At 58.7% G+C, this 22,043-nt stretch overlaps 1 protein-coding gene across 1 annotated transcript in view; it reads right to left on the reverse strand.

The window, feature by feature from the left end:
• Positions 1 to 21,922, reverse strand: part of Rbm19 (RNA binding motif protein 19) — a 54,514-nt gene extending 32,592 nt beyond the window's left edge. The window contains exons 1-21 of the mRNA XM_090320151.1: positions 21,785 to 21,922; positions 20,983 to 21,165; positions 18,889 to 19,008; positions 18,728 to 18,763; positions 18,288 to 18,480; positions 17,261 to 17,514; positions 16,101 to 16,181; positions 15,560 to 15,638; positions 15,390 to 15,461; positions 14,827 to 15,030; positions 14,064 to 14,194; positions 13,534 to 13,655; positions 12,867 to 12,963; positions 12,113 to 12,223; positions 11,561 to 11,761; positions 10,802 to 10,931; positions 7,012 to 7,178; positions 6,655 to 6,715; positions 5,299 to 5,378; positions 4,308 to 4,363; positions 3,557 to 3,673 (exon numbers count right to left, since the gene is read on the reverse strand). Of these exons, the coding sequence (XP_090176277.1) occupies positions 3,557 to 3,673; positions 4,308 to 4,363; positions 5,299 to 5,378; positions 6,655 to 6,715; positions 7,012 to 7,178; positions 10,802 to 10,931; positions 11,561 to 11,761; positions 12,113 to 12,223; positions 12,867 to 12,963; positions 13,534 to 13,655; positions 14,064 to 14,194; positions 14,827 to 15,030; positions 15,390 to 15,461; positions 15,560 to 15,638; positions 16,101 to 16,181; positions 17,261 to 17,514; positions 18,288 to 18,480; positions 18,728 to 18,763; positions 18,889 to 19,008; positions 20,983 to 21,165; positions 21,785 to 21,820 (2,531 nt within the window). The 5' untranslated portion in view covers positions 21,821 to 21,922. The remainder of the gene's footprint in view (positions 1 to 3,556; positions 3,674 to 4,307; positions 4,364 to 5,298; positions 5,379 to 6,654; positions 6,716 to 7,011; positions 7,179 to 10,801; positions 10,932 to 11,560; positions 11,762 to 12,112; positions 12,224 to 12,866; positions 12,964 to 13,533; positions 13,656 to 14,063; positions 14,195 to 14,826; positions 15,031 to 15,389; positions 15,462 to 15,559; positions 15,639 to 16,100; positions 16,182 to 17,260; positions 17,515 to 18,287; positions 18,481 to 18,727; positions 18,764 to 18,888; positions 19,009 to 20,982; positions 21,166 to 21,784) is intronic.
• Positions 21,923 to 22,043: the final 121 nt, after the last annotated feature.

Here is a 22,043-nt window from a genome sequence, read left to right on the forward strand (position 1 = left end):
CTGGGGGAGAGGGGGTATAAGCGCCATGGCTGGGTCTCTCATGGAACCCATACCCCGCTCCTTCTCACTAACACCGGCACAGGCCCCCTTTCGTCGGAGAAGCTCAGTCAACATGTGCTGAGCCTGCCGGCCACTTCTTAACTGTGAGGTGCCAACAAACCCAGGGGGACAGGTAGAACAGGGCTGTGGAAGCCAGCTGCTCTCCATGGGAAAGAAGCCAGCCTCCCCACTGGCCCTGCTGCGGTGAGGTGTACCAGGCAGGCAGGCAGGCAGGCCAGGAGCACATTTGTAGGAGAGCAGTTAAAGATGCTGTGCCTGCATCCATACCAGACATCACTAATCGATTACAGTACCACTTCCTGCAGAGCCCAAATAAACCCGCAATCCTCTCATACAAGCCTCAGGCAGCTGTCACCACCAGGCTGACCTTGGAAGGCAGAAGCCTTCCGCCATGGATGCCTGGTCTGATCCTGTCGCAGGTTCATTGCTGAGGCAGTTACAGCACTGGGACAGAGTGTAGGATGCGGTCTCTGACCCCTGGGCTGGCGTTCCATTTGTACCCTCGGGAGGTCACCAGGCTCATTTCCAAGGTGATGATGGAGGGACAAGGACTGTATGCAGAAACCCCAGTATCTCGGAGCAGACGTGCTGGGTCTGGCTGGCTGCTGGCGGCCCATACTAGCTAGCCATGACTGTCCCCAGTGGACACACAGGTAACCAGCAGGACCCAAGAATCTAAAATCAAGTTTCTACCAGGCGAGTGGCTCCAGCATAGAATCTATCATCTCCTGAGCGTCTCCAGGGAACCTTCCAGGGTAAGGGAGGGCAGACAGATAGGCAGGCAGGCAGACAGACAGACAGACAGACAGACAGGCAGACCCCCAGCCTGTGGGTCATTCATGTACCTGTTTCTCAGTCCTCTGAAAAGTCTAGGGAAACCTCCAGAAGACAATTTAACATTAATATGATATTTTGAATATTAATTCCATGTTCTTAATAACTTTTCAGAATCATGGTCGTACCAGGAAATCTGTGCATAGACCTCCTAGATAAAAATAGATCCCAAGAAATAAAATAGGCTTCCCAGGCCAGCCCTGTCATCTCCCTGGATTTAATTAGCCTAGATTTACGGAAGCCGCAGTGCAAACTGTTTAGATGGGTAGAAAAGTTGGGGTGATTTCCTTCTCCCCAGGCTGTTCTAATTTCCTCCTGGCCGAAGGGTACTTTTGTGAGGTGACCCCAAAACCTAGAAAAATTTCCCTTCTTTGGCCCCTGGAGCCTGGTCCATCAAGGCACATCGGGAACGGCGCCTTCTTTAGCAGCCCTGGCGAGACAGCTGCCCTAGATTCCACTCAGTAACCCCGGGATGGTCAACTCACTACCGTCAGTTTCTTACAGCATAGAGCATTTATTCCCAAACACGAGACGGGGTGGGCACTGCGGGGAAACCGCTTCTGGCCACCCCGATCCCTGGCCACCATGTGTCTGTCACCCCCTCGTCTTATCATTTCAGGAGCCCTAGAGGAATCACACAGTGGCAAACTTGGGGAGTTAGCGCCGCCCGCTCGGCATCATTCTCTGGAGTGACTCTGGCTTTGCTCCTCTTCACTGCCTGCTGGTATTCCACTGTATGGACACACACAAAAGTGGAGCAGCCATGGCCCCACCTAAAGACACCTGGATCGTCTCCAGTGGTGGGGGGTGGGGGTTATAACCTAAGCTACACATAGGAACGTTTCTGCTCCTGGTCACCCTTCTACGACTCATCCAGTCAGACCACACAGCACGAGCTAGGCAGCCTTTCGGGACAATTTTAAGATATTATACCACCTCAAAAGAAGCCCGTGTCCTTCAGTGCTCCCCTGGCCTCACACAGCAGCCCTGAGCAGACTCCCTGTCTCCTGCACTGGCCTGGCAAGCTTTTCATACCAATGGCAGCATACAGTCGAAGCCTCAACACCTGGCTTTTTACTTGGTGTCAGTCTCAAGATCCACCCACATGGTGGCACCTGTTTCCTGCTCCTGTTGCTGGCTCCCCTAGGTAGATGTGCCATACTTCCCACTGGTGTGAGGACACAAAAAGCTCCTGCCTCTGGTACCGAGACCCAAGCAACAACTGTTGGCCATGAAGACGGGGGCTGGGGTCTCAACAGAGCGCCCAGCACAGTACTTGGTAGAACAGGCTCATTTGCTGGACACAGGGCTCCCACAGAACAGACCAGGAACCCCAGGTCTGGGCAGAAGACCCCCACAAAGGCTCCACGTTAGGGCTCGGGTCCTCCACTGCCAGCTCTGTGCTGGCTCTGAGAGGATCCTGCCCAGAAAGGCACGAGGCTCAGCTGTCAGCGCAGCACACAGGCATGTGTCTGAAAGCGGATTGAGATTTTCACTGTACCTGGGCAGGATGAGTCCTCCACACCTGGACCCCTCCTCCTGGGCTGGCAACCTATGCCGGGTAGGTAGGTACTGGTAGGTACTGGCTTTGTCTCACAGCCTGCCTGGGGCTCCCCGGGAAGGATCACAGCGACCCCTGCTGCCCACTGTTGGGAGCGGCCCCATGAACAAAAGCAAGGGGTTGCATTCACAGGGTTCACAAAAACTCTCAGAACAATCGTTGGGAGATCGGGCGCTGCACAGAATCAGGTTCTGGGGACACGGGTCCCCTGCCTTGTGAAAATGCAGAGAAAGCTGGAACTCAGATGAAGCACTGCCTTTCTGGCAGCTTTTGTTCCCTAGGACAGTATGGCAGGACATGCTATCATTTCCCAGGACATCACTTCCTGAGTGGCGGCATCTGCCACCTCCTAAACTGGACCCTTAAGCAGCAGAAGCGAGACTGAACGAGCAGACACAAACCCCTCACTGCCGGTGGCCAATGCTGCAGGGCTGGCACTGCTCCCGCCAGCCTCTGCTGTTAACACTGCCCGCCCGTGTCTGGAGGATAAATAGCCCGGAAGGCAGAGGGCAAGGGCACAGCAGAGTCCCTGCCCTGAACCTCAAGCAAGAGGAAAGGGGCAAATCTCCCACAGAGGAAACGAGCGCACGAGTGACCACGCCTAGGACTGAGAAGCCCAACCGTCCCCTTCATGGACCTGCCTGGCCTGGCTTTCACATGTCTTCCATTCTGGGGACGGCGGGTCTCTATGCACCCCTGAGCACACACCCACCAGCCTCCTTTGCCCCATGCACTCAGGCCTGGTGCCTGTGGGGACACCGAGAAACGAGGACACATCCAGTGCCGGCACAGGGCCTGTGAGCTGGCAGCCTGGGCAGGACAGGCTCTGTGCTGTGCCCTTAGTACTCAATCAGTGAGCCTGGCTGAGGCTTCCAGCAGAGGGGTGACTACAGGGAGGCCCCTGTGCCCTCTTGCAGCGGTGGGTGGGGTGAGGTGGGGGTGCCTGTGTGGCAGGAGCGCTCGAGACTCTCAATTAGGGGACCGATTGTAAGCTGAGGATGACCTTCACAAAGTAAGGCGCTGGCCTTCGACGGAACCATCTAGAATCCAAGACTTTCCCCCCCCCCAAGCAGTGGCGCTGCAGGCCGAAGTGCCTCTCACCTGAAGAGCTCCCGGATCTCCCGCTGGCTGGCCTGGAAGGGGATGTTCCGCACCAGAATCTTGGAAGTTGTCTGCTTCTTGGAGACTTGTTTCTTCCGTACAGACGTCTCAGATGGCCTGGGGAGGAGGGGGGCGCAGGCGATTCAAGTCAGCAGGAGAGGGCGAAGCGGAGGGGTGGGGAAGAGAAGCCATCCCCACCCGACATGGAAGTTCATCTTCTCCCAGGGAGCTGGGAGGTCCACTCACTGTCCCTCATCTGGGAGTTGGGGACCAGAGGAGGATCTGATAGGAGGGAGGGGCACCCTGGCAACTCACTGGCACCTTGTTGCTGAACAGCCACAATAAATGGCCCAAGAAATCTCTGCAGCCAGTTCTTGATTGTGAGAGGTGGTCAGGAGACACAGAAGTAAATTATTGGTAATGCCAGGAGGCTCTTACCCCCAGGAAACAACCGCCAGACAACTGGTCTACCACCATCTCTAACATCCACTGACTCAAACGAACTGGTGTCCCTGGTGGCTGCTGTCCTGCTCTGGGAAAGCAAGCTGGTGTGGACTCTCCAGAGGAGCACTGTGTACAACTCTTCCTTGGTTCATTCCCACTACCAAGGCCAGGCTGTGTGTATGTCTCCTGTAGTTACCCTGCCTCCTATCAAAGTCTCCCTGAAGGCCAGACACTGCCCTGGCGAGCAGGGAGGAGCGTCACGGCTGCCACATGCCAGCCAAGGGCACCAGGGAGGTGGGGCACTCACTTGGTAGCTCGTTCCGAGATCCGTAGTTCCAGCTTGTGGCCGTCCACGACGTGACCCTGCGTGACAAGACACTCAGCTCACCGCTCTATTCTCAGAGACACTTGGTCTGTCCCTGCCTGTCACCAGGGCAGATGCTGGCCCAAGAGCATGGGACACCAGTGCCTTTCCCTGGAGGGCTCCCGGAGACCTGCTCTTTCCACATTCTCCCGACCATTAGTTACACCACTCAAGGGGCCCAGAATCTTCTAACCTTCAAGGCTGGCAATTTGCGTTAGTCAGGGGGATGCTCTTTGAGAAAAATTCTAAACCAGGGCACGAGGGCTGGGCTCTATCACTAGTCAGTCCCAAGAGGGCACTTTCCTCCTTCCCCCAGCATTGCAGCCATGCCTGGCCCAGGCTACCACCGGGTCCCTCGGACCTCCCATTTTCCACACGGCAGATCAGAGACCAACCAGCCTAGCACTCATTTGACCCTTTCCTGAAGCGCTGCAAACCTTTAACAGTCTTTGGGGTCCAGCCCTGTTTTTCAAAAGCCTGTGAGATCTTTTTTTGCACACCTGTCACCTCATCTTGTACCTCAATCTCCACTCCGCACTCCTCCAGTGTCACAAACACGATTGTTCCTCCCTTCCCTTTGCACGTACGGCTCCCACCTCTTCGGCTGCTCTCTGGGCTGCTGATTTCAGGCTGACAGGCGTGAGCTTGCCCTCTAACTTCTCAGAGATGACTCCCCATGCTGTGACTTGTGGGAGTGAGTACCCGCTCAGGGGTCTGTTGCCCATCTTTCCCCACCAGAAAGAGGAATGATCTCTAGGCCTATCCCCGCGCCACACACGAATGACACCCAGAAAGGGCTGTGGATGGACTGAACAAAAATGTTCTGAGCTATTCACCTGCTGCAATTCCTTAGAGCAGGTGACTGGGGGAAAAGATGGAGGGGTACCTACTCCCCTCCGCCCCCCATACTTGCCAGCGTCCCCAGGGATCTCACCTGGAGCCGCCGCAGGGCTTTTTGGGCTTGCTCTGGCTTCCGGTACTCCACGAAGCCAAACCCCATGGACAGCAGGGCTCCTGAAAGAGAAGGGGTCACCAGCGAGGTGGGCAGGGGGGAAGCCCAGGACCGTGTGCCAGGGTAGTCAGGCCTCTGCTGTCCTGCCCCCTTTTCTTCTCCTGGGCTCCAGCTGCTGGCTGATCACAGCCACCACCTGAGATGTGGCAGACCAATCGTTAGCAGATGACTGGCATGATAATGAGCCTTGAAACAGAAGCCTTTGGGAGTAGGGGCGCACTGGGGTGACCCCGAGATGTGATGGGCATCAGGGCCTCCACCTGGCCAGCCCTGCTCACGTCTGGCACGTAAATGCTTCCTCACTTAGCTGAGGTGCCCGAGGACAGAGGTGACCTCCAGTCTCAGGGACCCCTGAGACCTGCACCTGCTGGCCTGGGTGCCTCCGTGCAGCCCGAGTCCCTGTCTGGCCTCAGGACGATCTTTTCTCGTCCCGAGCCCATCCTTCCTATGCCACGTGTGGCACGGGGCTGCCATTCCTGTAACCCCACAGCAGGTGGGAACTTGACCAACAGGCATGTGAGCCTGAAATTCTTACACTGAATTCCTGCCCCCCAGGCCCTTAGAACGTGACCTTACTTGAGGTATACTTTTGGTTTTGTGTTCTTCCTCTTTCTTGCTATGTAGCCCTGGCGGGAGCTTGTGACCCTCCTGCCTCCACTGCCCAGTGCTGGGATTACAGATGTATACTACCATGCTTGGCTTTGATTTGTCCTTGACAGAGGTAATCAAGTTAAAACCAGGTCACCTGGGTGGGCCTGAGTCCCTTTAAGGGACGGGGTAGAATCTGAAGCCAGGGAGCCATGAGGCCCTTCAGCATGGATGCAGGACAGGGCACCTGACTGCTCTCCTCCTCTGCTGAGGGCCCCAGTCTGCCATGGGGACACTGTGCTAGGATTCTGTTGCACCCCACGACCCCTGGGAACACAGCCCTGTGGATCCCCACTTGTGTCCCCATTGTACCAGGGGGTCCTGGGGGAGGGGGCCTCACAGGACAGGATGACTGGACCGTAGCCACCTCCCTGTCCAATCCTGTCGCATCTGAGAAGCACAGGGTTTGCAACTCTGTAGCATGTTCTAGAGGTTCTAGATTAGTCCCCTTGGGTAGGGCACCTCGTGGAAGAGGCAGAGGCAGCTGGGCAGGGTCCACGTTGCCTGCCCACTAAATGTAGCCGGTCTATGGGGGAATGGCAGGGGCCATGCTAGGCAGTGAGGGCACGGGGCACGGGTCCTGGGTCCCCCTGGAGACCCCCTCCCCCGCCCGGGTCACCTATGAATTACCGGCTTTGTTCTTCTTCTTGGAGACCGTACAGCTCCTCAGCGCTCCCACTCTGGAAAACACCTGCAAGACACAATGTCACCAGGCCCCACCCCGGTTCCTGGGGGCCCCACCTCCAGGGTGCCTGGCTGGGGTGCCACTGCAGGGCACAGAGCAAGGCTGCAGGAGAGGTGATGCATGGAGTGGGTAACAAGGCTCTCAAGTCCGGGCCCTAAGCCACGGTGCGGTGAGCACTGTGCAGCGAGCACCGCGAGCCTGGGCCCACAGCCCTGCAGTGATGGCTGTGTGACGGCAGCGGGAGGTCCACCCCGCGCGGGCCTGAGCCAGCAGGCACACCCCTCCCCGATGCCGGCACTCACCTCCTCCAGCGTCTCCTCCGTGGTGCTGAAGTTGAGGTTCTTGATGAACAGAGTGCAACCCGGAGAGCTCTCGTCGTCATCTTCGTCGTCACCATCCTCGTTCTCAGCCTCCTCCATCTTGCCGGCAGGTGCCTCGCCTCCCTCCTCGGCCGTGGCCTGGCTGCCTGCTGCCCTCAGCAAACACACAACACGATGTCAGCGCATGGAGGCCCAGGCCCAAACTCCAGAACTGGCTAGGCCCGTGGGTCCCGCGGCCGGTGGCAGCACCGTTTGCGGGGACCTCGCAGGACGAGAACCTGTAGACAGACAGGCAGGGAGGGAGACGGGGCCGGCCGCACTCCTGGGTGGCAGCGAATGTGAGCTGCGGAGTGCTCAACAGCGCCCCGCCCTGGTCAGCGTGAACTTCACGAGTGAACCACGAGCCCGTGGTTAGGCACGGGACATGTTCTCTTTACACGGAAAGGCAGCGGTCAGGAAGCTTGCCGATGAAAATGGAACTTTAAACCTCACCCAACGTATGAGATAAACTCAGGGCAGTCCAGAACCCCCCAGAGCAAATTCCAGGGGGCCCCCTTTCAGGGAGAACAGGCTTAAAGGTAGCGTCCCTGGGCAGGAGCTCCGAGCGTGGGTCATCCTGACCTGCGCACACAAGGCTGTGCCCGTGGCGGGTGTTTTGCACTGGAGAACATCTCAATCGAGCCGCAGGACAGGCCCTGGGCCCCCCACGCCTACCTCTGTGCCCCACATCCCGGGCACCTTCAGATTGGGGGCAAGTTTCTTGGGAAGAAACTTCCAGAGCAGTGACCCACAGGCTCACTGTCAGTTGCAGGGATGACCCTTCCCCTCCAGATCTGGCCAGTCATATACCTGGCACACTTGGGGAGGCCCATCCAGGATGGCCAGCTCAGATGCTTCTAGAAAAGCTGGGAGTCCAGCTTGTTATGGGGAAACCCTGTCCTTAGAGCCTGGCAGCTTGAGGGCATCAGAAAAGGGTTGTGGACTGGCTCCTTCCTTCTGGGTTTGGCCTGCCCCTCCCTCCCATCCTCAGACCCCAACTTAAAGCACAGCCATCTCCCTGCTGAGCAGCTGAGCCACCTTCTTGGCACCTGCCCCTGACCTGCCACTTCTCCCACCTCATCCCCTCCCCTTCCTTCTTCCCTGTCATGCTCTGCTGCCACCACACTGGCCTCTTCACTCACTGATCTCCAAGCCTGACAAGCCAACACCCTACCACAGGGCCTTTGCACTTACAGCTCCTACCCAAATTCTGCTCATGTCTGGTCCACCCAGGACTGGGTGCTCGTAGGATCTCAGCCTAGATGTGCACCTGTCAGAGAGCTCTCCTTTGTGCATCTCACATGTAGCCATGCACTGTCACACCCTCTGGTTCCCTTGGGGCTCTGATCCCATTAAGAAATCTCCATAGCCACTGGTTCAGTCTGCACCCCTGGCTAGAAGGGGAGGATCCAGCTGGTTAGTGACCACTGGGTCTGCAGCACCCACGATGGACTATGGCATGGTGGGTAAAAGCTCAGATACTGAGACTTTGACTCCCAACAAGCTGTGTGTGTGACCCTGCACAGGTCACAAGCCATTGCTTCCTTCTTGCCGTCTCTAGGTGGGGGTGACACCAGTTCCTGCTTGCAGGATGCTTGTGGGAGTGTCGCACAACAACACACAGAGGCCTGTGGTGAGCTCCCTGGAAAAAGCTGCAGTACCGTTCTCGGTCACCCAACCGCATGCACAGTGCAGCGGGTCGCTCAGGAGGTAAGGGGCCCGGGCCTTCTGTGCCCCTTCCCTGAAGCCTGTTGCAGGCTCTGGCCCCATTTTCCAGCTCTCAGCTCAGGCCCTGCACCCTACACCCGGGGCCCTACACCCGGGGCAGAGGAGACGAAGCCCAAGGTCTTTCTCAGAAGTAGACAAAGAAAACGGAGAGAAAAGCAGGACTTTGTGAGGCGTCTACAGATGTGTGCCCACAAAACCTCCAGGAAGGGGGCGGGCAGCTGAGCAGGCCAGCGAGCGAGGCAGGGCCGGGCTGGGGGAGGGGGTTCAGAGCCAGGTGGGCTGTGGGGGGGGAGGCGGCGATGTGCTCGCATCTGTCCTGAGCACAATCAAATCCAGTCACGCCTCGCCACCCGGGGCTTGGGGATAATCGGGCGCAGAATTACCGCGCCCTCCCCTTGCAGGCTGCGGCGTTATCAGCGGCCAGCAGCTTTCCAGGACCTCCCCCCACTCACAGCCCTTTATCTGGAGGTGAGGGTCTTGGTTGTGGGGAGATAAAACATGCTGTCCCCTCCCGGGGGACCAGTGCGAAGACCAGGAGAGCATTGCAGACAGGCGGCAGGGATGCCGCACCACGCCGCCCTCTCCCTCCCCTCCCTCCCTCCTTCCTGCAGGGCTGAGAAAGCCAGCCCCCACTCCCTGCCACGGGGAGCCAGAGACCCCGGGACATGCCAAACAATGTGCACCAGGGTGGGGTGGGGAGCAGGGGCAGCGACAGAAGAGAGGAGGAGGAGGAAGGGAAGAGGACAGGAGCAACGAGCCTTGGGACCAGTGCTGGGAAATCACAGCCAGGGCGACACATGGGGTGGGGGGGGGACGGACCTGGAGGCTGGGCATGGCACAGATGGCACACTTTCCTGGTCTAGAGCCAGACGAGCAGCAAGGCCCCTCCTCCCAGCTCTGAGGCCTCTATTGTGGGCACCGTGGGCCCAGAAACCCGCCTCTTTAGAGGATCACCCCAATCCAGCCACGGCAGTAATGAAGAGGAAGGGGGGCAGCCCCCAGACCTCCTCGTGCCCCCACCATCCCAGATGCTCGGGAGGACGAGGGAGCCTCTCAAGGTGGCGGGCACACAGATCTCAGTGGCTCAGACTGGCACGGCGGACGCGGGCTGTGTGGGAGAGCAGGCCGAGCACGCCTCCTCCCGCCCCGGGGCCCACGGTGAGACAGGATGGGGGTGGCTCTGGACGTGCTCTGGGCTCAGGTGAGAACTTCCTCTCCGCCCTCACCCCTTGGCTCCTCTGCCTCCTAGTTCTCTTTTTTAAACATACGAAAATGAAGACGGAAGGCGGAGGACTTAGCTTCTTTAAAAAAAGTAAGCCCCATCTAATAAACCAGTTGGCAACTTGATTCCACGTGGGCATCGTTACTGATTGACTAAAACAACAAAACCAACCTTTTGGAACAAGGTCTTGTCATGCAGCCAGCCTACCAGCCTGCGACTCGGGCTCCGCTTGCCGCAGCCTCTCAGGTGCTGGGATTGCCGGCATGTGCCACCAGGCCCAGCCTTAGTGGCAAATCCCTAATGTTTGAGTAAACTGACCTCCACTTGGCTACGGGGCTTGATTCTATCATGTGGCCACAGCTCCTACTCAGTGGTTCTTGGCGGGGTGGGGGAGGAGGGGCATCTGAGAGCCCTTTGGGTTCTGGGGACTGAGGCTCCCTGCTGCTCTGTGGGCTGTGGTACGCATGCTTTCCCCATGGTCCTGACAGCTGGATCGATCCTGCCCTGAATGCTGACAATGGTGCTTCCTGGCCCACCTATGAGAGGGGACCCACTGCCAGGACCCAGGACAGCAGAGCCCCTGTGCTGGCTCCACTCACCCCTCCCCCAGCAGGGCGGTCCTTATGGGTAGATCCTAGATTTCCTCTCTCTAGTCTTGAACTAACAAACCAAACGTCCTTAGTCGGTGCCCATAATCCTGATGTCCTACTTCTAAGATTCCGAGACCCTTAGCTTAGCTTGATGGAGGACTCCCTGCCCCCTCTGCTCCCAGTCTGCTCTTACCTGGACCTGGCTCCACTTCCTCCCTTTCGGCAGCGCCCCCTGGCCTGTCCTGGGGCTCACTCTTCTGTTGGGCTGTGCTGGAGAAGACGCCAACTGGAGCCCACTCGAGGTACAGGGGCACATGGTGGAACTGTGGAGACAAGGACGAGCCGCCAACTCACTCCCACTCGGAACCCTCCAGGCCTCACTCCAGCTTTCCCGAGGACCAGAGGGGGAGAGGTGGGGGGGAGCAGTGCATGTACCCATATACTTGAGTGTGCAAACATGCAGGGGGAGGGGGCATGCTCCTGTGCCCTCAGGTGGGACAACGTTCCAGCTGGGTGGTTCTGGCCTCCTGGGCCTTTTCTATGTACGCTCATATAAACGGGGAGTGCAAAGCGGGGAACAAGTGAGAGCCGCTGCTGTTAACAGAAGCGGGAGGAAGACCAAGGGCTGTCTACATCCCGGGGAGCCTCTGCCTGCCAGGGGGTCCAGGTAGCTGCGTACGTGGGCTGGTACAGAGCTGGGGGGAGGGGGCAGAGTCCAGGCAAGAAGCTCACTCTCCCCTACCCCTGGCAGCTCGGGGACAGGAATGCTGCTCTCTACACGTCACCAAGGGAGCCCAAGTCAGCAGGGTGGTGAGGTATACCAGTGCCTGACAGAGCCATGCTGGGATGGAGGCTCCCCAAACATATGGCTGTGCCCCGATCCCCACAGCCTGCAGCTGACCTAACTGCTGGAGTCCTTAAGTGAGCCACTCTGCCTCACCCCCAGCCTCACCTTGGAGTAGGCCAGGTGTCGGAAGGCCTTGCGGGCCTCCAGGGGCTCCAGGAACTCCACGATGGCGGTGACCCCACCCTCGGGCAGCAGCACTCGGCCCAGGCTGCCATAGCGGCCGAAGGTGTCCTGTAGCTCAGCCGCCGAGGTGCCTGCCGGGAGATTCTTTGCCAAAATCACAGTCTTACTTCGTTCTGCTGCGGCCTTCAGGAGAGAAGGGAACACGGTGGAGCCACGGCCACAGGGCCTCAGCCGGCAGCCAGTCCTGCCAGGGTGGCCTCCTGGGGGGCTCAGGCAGCAGGGGTTTGTCTGGCTGCCACGGCAGCGGCCTTATGGAGGGTCAGGGCCCAGGGCCCCTTCTGAGCCACCTTCTGGTCACCTTCCAGTGACCAAGAGCTCAGGGTCCTTCCTGTCTCTGAGGAAGCACAATCCTCAACGCCAGCCAAGCAGGTCCCCCACCAAGGCTCTAGTGGCCGGCAGGGCCCCTGGCCTGCCCAGGAAAAGTCATTCCCAGTTCCCGAGTCACAGGCTGGAGCCGTCCACACAAGGACCTACCTGGCTGAAGGAGTCCAGGCTGACCCCGTTGTCGATAAGGAAGCGCCGGACCTCCTGGACCAGCTGCGTCTCCCCTAGGGCCACGCGCACAGCCACACTGCCCTTGGTCTCCTGGGGGACGAGAGAAAGAATGGGGCATGGATGCCTTCAGATGGGTGGTGGCAGCTGCCCCAGAGGGGCAATGGGGCTGGGCCATCTCAGCTCTGCTGCCTGGGTCTGAGTCTCTCCAGAGCCCCATAGCCCCTTCTCCAGCCTCTCTACATCCACCTCCCAGGGCAGAATGCTTTTGCCCCCTATACAAGCTTGCAGACCCGGGGTGGGGCTTGTGGACTGGCTGACCTCAGCCCGGGCCACTAATCTGGACACCACTATCTTCCTGAACTACAAGGGACACGAGGGCACGGCCTGCACTACCCAACATGACCACCAGGGGCCACACCGAGAAACAGACAAAACTGGCTTGGTATTTTCTAGCCTGTGGAGTATTTGGGAGTTAGGTAAAGCGAGCCATTCGAATGACCTTTGTCTCCTCCTTTCCTCTTCTCTCTCCTTCCTCCGCAGTCATTAGCACTGCTGTGGTGGCTCATATTCTGTTTCTAGGGACAGTGCCCACCTGGGGTGCTGGGAAGGTAAGGGATCATGGGCAAACTAGGTTGCTAGGTGGAGGAAAACCAGTTGTGGGTTTTCCCCAACACAGACTCTGGGGACAGGCTAGATTCAAGTCCACAGAAGGCCCCAGGTGGCCCTCACTCACGTGGTCAAACACTTGGCTCTTGGTGGCATTGTACTTCTGCGCGATGGCGTCGGCCACGGCGTTGGGCCCCATGAACAGCGTGTTCCAGTTGTGGGAGCTGAGGGGTGGAGGCAGAGCAGGGGTCAGGCCGGGCTTATGGGGGATTCCTTCAGACTGAGAACTAAGACACCCCTCTAGGCAGCTGCCCGAGTACCCGTCACCCACTCCCGGCCACCACGGCCAGCGTGTGGAACACGCACAGGGCTGTGCACGTGGCCACAAATGCCGGCGCTAGTGCTGGCCACACCGCTCTCCCCACTGAGCAGATGAGGAAAGGTGGCTCTGGAAGAAGAACAAAAGCAGCCAGGCAGCTTGGCAAAGGCTAGTGGGTCATGTCTGTGATTTGAGCCACTCGGGAGGCTGGGAGCCACAGCAGGGCACTTCGAAGCTGCCTGGGCAGAAAAACCCATGAGATTCCATCTCCAAAATAACCAGAAAAAAACTCAGAATGGGGAATGGCTCAAGTGGAAAGGAGCTCCAGCCATGAGCAAGCAAGCACGCAAGCAAGCAAGCAAGCAAGCAGAGAAAGAATGTGAGGCCCCGGGTTCAAACCTCAGCATCACACAGAGAGAGAGAAGGCAGGACTGAAGACAGCGGAAGCCGGGGTGGGTGACTGGGTGACAAGGACCTGGAGCTGTTGGCCTTGTCCTTGGATTCCTTCTTCTTCTTGTAGGAGGAGCCGGGGGAGGCGTCGGCGTCCTCGCCCGCTTCCTTCTTGATGGTGGATGGCAGCACGTGGAGCATCCGGCCCTGGGGGAGGAGGGGGGGAGGAGGAGGGGGGAAGGAGGGGGTGGGGAAGAGGAGGAAGGGGTCAGCTCTGTCCCAGAATGACACTCGCTATGGACACTCTGAGAGCAGGGACATCAGTGTGATGACCACGAGGTCACTGGGTGGGGTCAGCTGACAGTGGATTACTCTAAGTGGCCATGCAGCCGCGACAAGACAGGACAGGAGCTCCGTGGCTCACTCTGTCAGGGGAGCAGTTCTGGAGGGGACCACAGGGGCATGTTTTGTGAGGTCCTACTGTGTGCCAAGCACATTCAGTGTCCTGCGGAGCCCCTCGCCTTCTAATCACCTGTGTGAAGAGACAGCTTAGCACCATAGGACGGACAGATGGACAGACACACCTGCCCATGTGCACTCGCCCCTGCTGCTCACCTGGAACACCTGCCCGTCCACCTCGGCGTAGGCCTTCACAGCATGCTCAGGAAACATGAAGGTCACGAAGGCAAAGCCCTTGGGCTTCTTGGTCAGGCTGTCGATGGGGTAGTGGAGATCCGACAGGGGGCCTGGGCAGAGACAGGCAATGAGTCAGCTGGCCGTGAGTGGGGCTGGCCTGGGCTCTGGGTAAGGGAAGTGCTAGCAGTGGCGGTGCAGCTGTGAGAGCTTCAGCCCCGACCCTCCCAGCCACCTGAGGGTCAAATCGTCACTGTGAAACCCCTTTGTGTCTCCCCTCAGGGTACTGCCATATCTGCCTTCCCAAACGGGCGCCTATGATCTGTGGTCGGCTGTGTGACCCAGGACTGAGGGCAGGGGCTGCCCTGCCCGTGGCGATCCGGAGCCACGGCTGGGGTATCACCAGCACCAAGACCTCACGGCCATGGCGAGTCCAGCAGTGACTATAGCCTATGACCGCCAAAATGGCTTCTGCTGCCATCTCTACTGGGTGCCCGCTTTGCACAGGAGCCAAGCAATGGGTGTGTCCAGGCCTGTGGTCACTGGCTGCCTAACACTGGGGCCAGCCAGGTAGCCCCAGAGAAAAAAAAAAGTCCACCTCCAGCTCTGCCTCGGTGTCAGTGAAGAGTCCTGCTCACGTGGCAAAGCTGCCGTCTAACCATCTTTCAAACCATAGCTGGGAGCCCCGCTTCCCAGAGGGGGCGGACAGCAGGGCGCCAGCCAGGGCCAAGGCGGCTGCACTCACCGTAGGTGGAGAACAGCTTCTGCAGGTCTTCCTCCGAGCTGGTGTAGGGCAGGTTGCGCACAAAGAGCCGCCCGGAGTCCGCCAGGTCCTCCTGCTCCTCGTCCTCCCCAAGTGTGCGGCCTTGCCAGGGTCTGGTGCCGCTCCTGGGGGTGCCCAAGGCTTCGGGGACGTGCTTCTCCCTGAACACCTCGATGTAGCGCCCACCTGTGTAGGGACAGGGGTGTCAGGGCCTCCTGGCCAGTGACTCCGGGCTCCTCCCTGCTGTCCCTGGATGCCATGGCCCAGGAGGGGGACGATGGCCCCTGTCAACCCCTCTTGCTGACTCTGCCACCTACAAGTTTCAGGGCTGCCCCGACCAGACCATAGAGTCCTGAGCTTCACTTTCTGGCACTACCTGCTAAGTCCTGTGTGCCAGCCCAGCCCAGTGTCATGGATGAACAGGCCCACATCGCCATCCACCCCAGAGGCTCCATGGTTTTTTGCTCACGGTGGCACCCCCAGTGCCCACAGTAAGCTCTGCCACAGGGGAGGCGCTCCACGCCCCCCAGGGGCACATGGCTCACCCATGTACTCCCGGTTACACTTCAATGCATTCTTCACCTCCTCCTCGCTGCTGAAGTCCACGAAGATGTACCCTGAGAGAGACGCCGCCATCAGCCAGAGGCAGGAGCCAGAGCAACGGGTATCCCGTGATCCTGCCCTGCTCTCCCACCCGGAACCTGCGAGGCCCCACCTGTCTTGTTCCCATGTGCATTTCTCACGATCCGAATAGCCACAGGCTTCAGTGGGGCCAGGAATTCTAGGACGTTTTTCTGTAAGCAGAAATATTTTCTCAGGCAATCTTATCAGATACCCTATCAGAGTATCTGACCAAGGGTGTCATGGCTGGTGGTCACGCTCTTGCCTGGCACACATGAGGCTCTGGCCTTCTCTCCAGTGTTTAGTCCTAACAGCGAAACACTGGAGATAACCCAGGTCCCAATTTAGAGGACTGGTGTGTCCATGCCACAAGAAACCTGCCATTGTAGGAGAGTAGGTGTGCCATGTGCCGGGGTTTGTGGGGCCCACAGTAACTGCCACCCCCTTATAACAGGGGGCCTACCCAGTCGGGTGCAAATGGCAGGGAACAGCCTGTCTTCCTCCATCCTGCACCCTTTCCACACAATGCCGTGAGCCCGTCTGGCCCCATTCCCCTCTCGCTGTCTTGACTGGCCCTCATCACGGGTGCAGCTCAGGCCCTGCCCCATCCTCATCCACGTCCTGTCACCACGCACCTCCGTGACATTGAACGGAGCTCCCCGCAGCTTCACCGTGTGGGCTGTCGTGGGCTCCTTCTGGTTTGCTGGCTTCTTTGCCTGAGTGATGCGAGAGACAGGAGCGGCCTGGGAGTGGTTGCCATAGGAGATGGCATCTCAGCCAGGCCACCTCAGCGGGGGCGCTACCTGCTGCTGCCAGGGGAGGGCTCAATGTGGCACGGTTGGCTTGCCATGACTCCAGCCACAGGTGAAGGCCTCGGCTGCAGAGCCTCTGCTAAATATGAGACACAGGCTGGACGTAGAGCCCAGACAGCTGTGAGCACAGGGACCGGGGTGTGGAGATGGCCAGGGGGGCAGAGAAGGAAGCCTGCGGCCCAGTGACATTTCTCAGCCTGACCTGTACTGCACATAGCACTCAAAGGCCAGTGATGGACTGTCTCCCATACTACAGGCATTCTGGATTCTAGAATCCAAACAGCTCTGCCAAACCAAAGCTCCAGGCAGCACCTCTGGGCGCAAACCTGCCCTAACTCGAATTCAATTCCCAGCTACTGGCTCTGGCTGCTGGGCCCTCACTGCTGGCCCAAAGGGCGACTGTGTCTCCGGTCCTCAGCACAAGCATCGGGTGCTATCTGGGTGCTGCCAGGCCCAGGACCCTTGCACGCAGGTTCCCCTTCCTGGCTCTGCACACCCCTGGACCCCGGTGGGCTGGGGCCTGGGGTGGGGAGGTGTGGGAACCGTGCTGAGAGGAGCCTCATTTACAGTGAGGATCACGCAAGCTTAACAGTCAGCCGAGGACCAGAACTGAGCTTTGAACCCAGAGCTCAGATGTCTCTGGAGTGTGTACTGTGATTAGGGAAGGGAGGAAGGGAAGAGGAAGAGGAGGGTACAGGCTCCTTTCCTCTCCTCTGAGAGTCAAGGGAAGGGCGCCGACTTCCACGCGGGACACAGGGGATCTCCCATGGGCAGGAGACAAGGTATGGAACAACCTTGAAAACTTCAGAGCCCAGCAGCCAGGAGTGCGGCCTGACCCCAGTTCCCCGCAACCATGGCCTGCCCTTCTCCAGGCCCTAGCTTCCTGGCTCTTCTTCCATGCCACGGCCCTAAGGAAGGGCCCCCAGGCTGGCACATGCAGCGCAGCCCTCCTCCCTCCCTCGGGCCCTCAGGGAAGCACACACCTCGGCTGCGGCTTCTTGCAGTCTGCTGGCAGGCACTTTTCTTGGGTTCACCTGCTGGGTTGAGGTGGCAGGGAGGCCCTCGCCCTCGCCCTCAGTCTCACTGCCTCCCTCACAGTTCACGGCCTCGTCCTCACTCTCTTCACTCTCCTCCTCCTCCTCCTCCTCCTCCTCAGCCTGCACCACCTTGGACCTCAGGTAATCCATGTCGGACAGCCCCTTCTGCACAGCCGCCTTTCCTTCGAGCACTGGTTTCTCTGGAGAAACAGGGAGATGAAGTCAGCAAACTGGGTGAGAGAGGGCTGGCATTCCAGGGTCTGCCTGAGATGCCATGCCACCACGATCAGCGTCCTGGTGCCCAGAAGCCTGGCACCAGGAATGGCAGGTGGAGCTCAGCTGCTGCAAACCTGGCCTCACACATGCCACACCCTGAGAGCTGCCAGCAGCCATGCCTGCCTCAGGGCGCCCTGGGTGGGGGTGGTCCTTCAACCTCCACAAAGACACATTTCCCGTGGATGATCAAGGTGTGTGCACGTACACAGGACAGCAGCCCCACCCCGGGTGGGAGCAGCTGGAATCCAGTCCTTCCTGGGAACCCTACAGCACACCACAGCAGTGTGAAGGGAAGCTGGGCGCTGGTAATCCTAGCGACGCAGAAGGCTGAGATCTGGGGACTGGGTGCTGGCCCCCACTGGGACTCCAACTCCTTTGGATCTCAGGCCTGCTGACACCCCTGTGCTGAGCTGAGAGTTAAGTTGCATTTGTACTCTTGCCCACTGGGGACACTCCTCCCCCCCCTGCCCGTGGGCACTGCTGTGTCCCTAATGCCTACAGCAGAGATGAGGGCAGGCAGACACACTTGTTGACTGACTAAAGGACTCAGCAGGCACCCAGGACCTGCGGAGGCAGACATTTCTACGGGTGGATCCCTGCCTGGCTGGCACAGAGGGGCCGTGTGCAGCAGCCAGCGGGAGGGTGCAGGCCTGAGTGGGCAGAGAGCACGAGACCGGGGTGAACACGGCTGCCTCACCTTCAGCCTCCTTCCTGGCTACCTCGTCATCACTCTCCTGGCCTGAATCGGAGTCGAAGTTCAGGTAGTCGCTGGCTGGCTGGCTCTTCCCTCTCGGGGGCTCAGCATCCAGGGCATCATTTGCCCAAATGGCCGCCTGTGTCCTCCTCTGGTGAACTGACAGGAACTCCTGAAACTCGGTGTCCTCCTTCAGCTGGTGGCACAGGGGCCGGCGTGGCGAGGACGGAGAAGGGGAGGCTCATGTGAGGGTGAGACCGTCCCCCACTATCCAGCGGACCCCGAGGGTTGGCTGGGTGCATGGAGGAAGGCTAGAAGACCGCCCCCCGCCCCTGGGGAGATGCAGGAGACTCAAGAAGCCAGGAGAGGGGGCAAGGGGTGCGCTTGCTCTCCCACGACCTTCACTGTGCCAGCCCGGTTTCCGGTCAGCCCACAGCACTCACCTTCTGCAGCTCAGTTGGTACCTTGTTCTTCTTGTCCTGAAAGCAGAAGGCAGGTGGTAAAGACAGGCAGGAAAGGGAGCGAGGAGAGAGCTGCCCGGTCCTAGCGGGTTCAGGAACCATGGCCCCGCTCCCAGGGAATGACAACCCCGCCATGTGCGTACCTGCTTAGCTTCTTTGGGGGCAGAGTCTTGTGCAGGCTGCTCGGGCTGGCTTGCTTTCTGGCCATGTTTGCTCCAGGCTCGGGGCTTTGTTGGGTCCCCAAATGACTTGCAGAACTCCACCTGTGTGGTGAGAAGATGGCTTTCATCACCAACCCCCAGCCTGGGATCCCCATGGCACCTGAGCATAGGCTTTAGAGACAGGCCATAAACACTGACCCAGTTCCTTAAAGTAAACTCCTTCTCATCCCCAGCTCTGAAGACCCCGGGTACTGATGCTGCTTCACTCAATCTGTGAGGGTCAGCATGCCGAATACCGCCCCCCCCCAATCCTGAGCCAAGAACAGGAGCCAATGCTTTCCAACTTCCCAGACCAGGAATCAAAAGAGAGAACAGAAGCAACTGGACAGTGAGCCAGGCAGCTAGTGACCAAACGCAAGTGGGCACTCAGGGCCTAAGGTCTTAACCACGTGTGCAGGGTGGGTATGGTGACTTAGGTGTTATAGTCAATTGGGGACGGCTACAGGACGATGCAGAGTGACAACTGCCGGGGGCTGTGATGATCACAAGAAGGCAAACCTGGATGGCCTCAGACAATAACCACAGGGTAACAGGGGAAATAGGGTGAGCTTGGAGCAGGGGAAGAGTACTAAACCCGAACATTTCCAACACTCCCACAGGATTAGCCCCCAGGGGTCACCTGCCGGACCTGTGGACACAGCCGCAAATCCTACCTTGTCACTAGCTGAGGCCTTGTCACCCTAGCTTAGCCAATTCCTTTTCCGCAGGGTCACAACCCTTTCATGTGGTCTTTTAAAATTCTTCCTGCTGGACACAATGGTGCTCACCAGAAGCACCAGGAGGCATTAGCAGCAGGATCTCAAGAACAAGGCCAGCTGAGGCTATATATTGTGACCCTGCCTTAAAAACAAACAGCCAAAAAAAGAAAAAAGAAAAAGTAATTGTTGGCTGGACACCAGTGGTTCATATCCATAACCCTGGCTGTTCAGGAGGCTGAGACTTGGAAGATCAAAGTTTGGGAGCTGGAGTCTCAAGAAGGTTTCTGCCCAGACTGAGGCCTTTTGCTGCTTAATTGAAGCCAAACTCATGCCTCACTGAGTTCAAGTACTCGTAACTGGCCCATAAAAACCCACAAAAATTATTTCTGTGGTCATGTCATTTGTTTATTGCTCAATCAACAGAAAAGAGCATTCATGATGGTTTTAAAAATTTCTTGAGCCAGGTGTGGTGGCTCACGTCTGTAATCCTAGCTACTCAGGACCAATGAGGACCAATAAGGTCCGTTTCTGCCCGGGCTGGCTTTGAACTTTGATCCTCAGATCTCAGCTTCCTAATTGGAGACTCTTATTTCCAATTCACCTCAAGTCTACCTCCCTACCCTTGAGCCAAGCCCCACTTCCCGTTTTCTAAATGTTAAGAGCTCAGGGACGGTGCCAAGGCTCAGTTCAAGCCCCATGACCCACTCAAAAAAAAAAAAATGCTTGAATTTGGATCACCCACAGAGAGGAATTAATCTTCTGGGAAACTCGTGGCACCTGGCTCTGCCTGCATTTATTAGACCTGCAGACCAGAGACATGGCTATTCAAAGGATTAGTTGACATAAACTTGCCGATCACTCTTTTCCTTCTCAGTGCAGTATGGGAAATGCTTTGTCACAAGATTAATACATGTGGAAGCCTTCCTGAGTCCTCCGGGAACACAAGCAGGTTGCTGATTTATGGCTCTGCTGGTTGGCAGGTGGCCATGTGAAGACAACAGGCTGGATAGCACACATCTGTCTGGACTCCCAGCTCTGAGTGGGAGCTCTTGGAGGCTACTGACAGGTGAGTGAATGAAAGTAGGGGTCCTAAGGTTCTCACGGGTGGTCCCCTGGGGATTGTGGGCTGCGTGTGTCCTGAGGCCTCACCTCTAGAAGCTCATTCACACACTCGGGACCAGCCCAGGATGCTTTCCCAAGCTCTCAGGTGATTCTTGGGTGCTTGAGTGTGAACCCAGGGGGTAGGCCAAAGAAGAAAGAGTATTGGGTGTTGAGTGAGAGTGTGAAGCCAGGCAAAGCGAGACTCCCGCCCACTTACCGTGATCCGGGATGTGTCGATGAAGCTCCTGTTAAAATGGTGCAGGGCTACCTGGGCCTCTTCCTCTGACTTGAACCCGATGAAACCAAACTTACGGAACTTGCCATCTTTGGTGAACTTCAGGCTGCAGTCAGTCAGCGTGCCGAAGGCAGCAAACAGCTGCCTGAAGCGCTCTTCCTTCATCTGAAGGAGAAGGGGCACGATGAGGGGGGGACCTGGAGCACTCGCCTCTTTATCTGGAGCACCAAGCATCAGGGCGCACTAGCTACTCAGGAGAATGAGATTTGGTGGAGCACGGTTTGAGGCCACCCTGGGTCAGAAAATCCACGCAACTCCATTTCAAATCAGCCATGGAGGCATGGCTCAGGTGGCAGAACACCACCCAGCGAGAGGTTCTGGGCAGTAAAAACCAAACCCGGGGACCCAGCCCGTCTCCCTGTGATGCCCGGCACGCGAGGCCGGGTGCTGTGCTGGGCCCCGGGGACGGAGGCGAGCACGGTGGCTGCCCCGCTCCAGTCCGGGTCAGGATCTCCCCGCCCCCCACTTGGTGGTTCGGGCCGCCCGGGTCGCGGAGGCGGGGAGGGGCACCCCGTGACCCCCACGAGCTCTCTGCGTCGTCCCCGTCCGACCACAACCCCCGACCTGCGCCTGCGGGGCTGGGCGGCTCCGAGGAGCCGGGATGCCCCGAGCTGCTGCTCCTGCTCCTTCCCAGGGCCCGGCGCGGGCGTCAGCGGCTCGGGGGACCCCGAGTTCCGCGCCCCCTCCCCGCCGTCCGAGGCCCAGGGCTCGGCTCGGCGCTCACCCCATTCGGGAGGTTTTTCACGATCAGTCGAGACATGGTGCGAGGTCTCCACCGTTCAGATGCCCGCCGGAGCCCACAGCACCTCACAGCTCCCCCGCCGCTTTCACGCTGCTGCCCTGGGCGCCGCCATGGTTGGCGAGTCACGTGATCCGGCCCCGGTCCCCGCCCCACCCGGAAGTGGGCGTGGCCGCCGCCGCCGCCGCCTCTAGAGGAAGTCTGGCGCCCTCACAGGGCGGGAGGACCACTGCGTACTCGCACA

This window comes from Megascapheus bottae, chromosome 28 (assembly GCF_031878675.1).
Source record: "Megascapheus bottae isolate mThoBot1 chromosome 28, mThoBot2.hap1, whole genome shotgun sequence".
Classification (NCBI taxonomy): domain Eukaryota; kingdom Metazoa; phylum Chordata; class Mammalia; order Rodentia; family Geomyidae; genus Megascapheus; species Megascapheus bottae.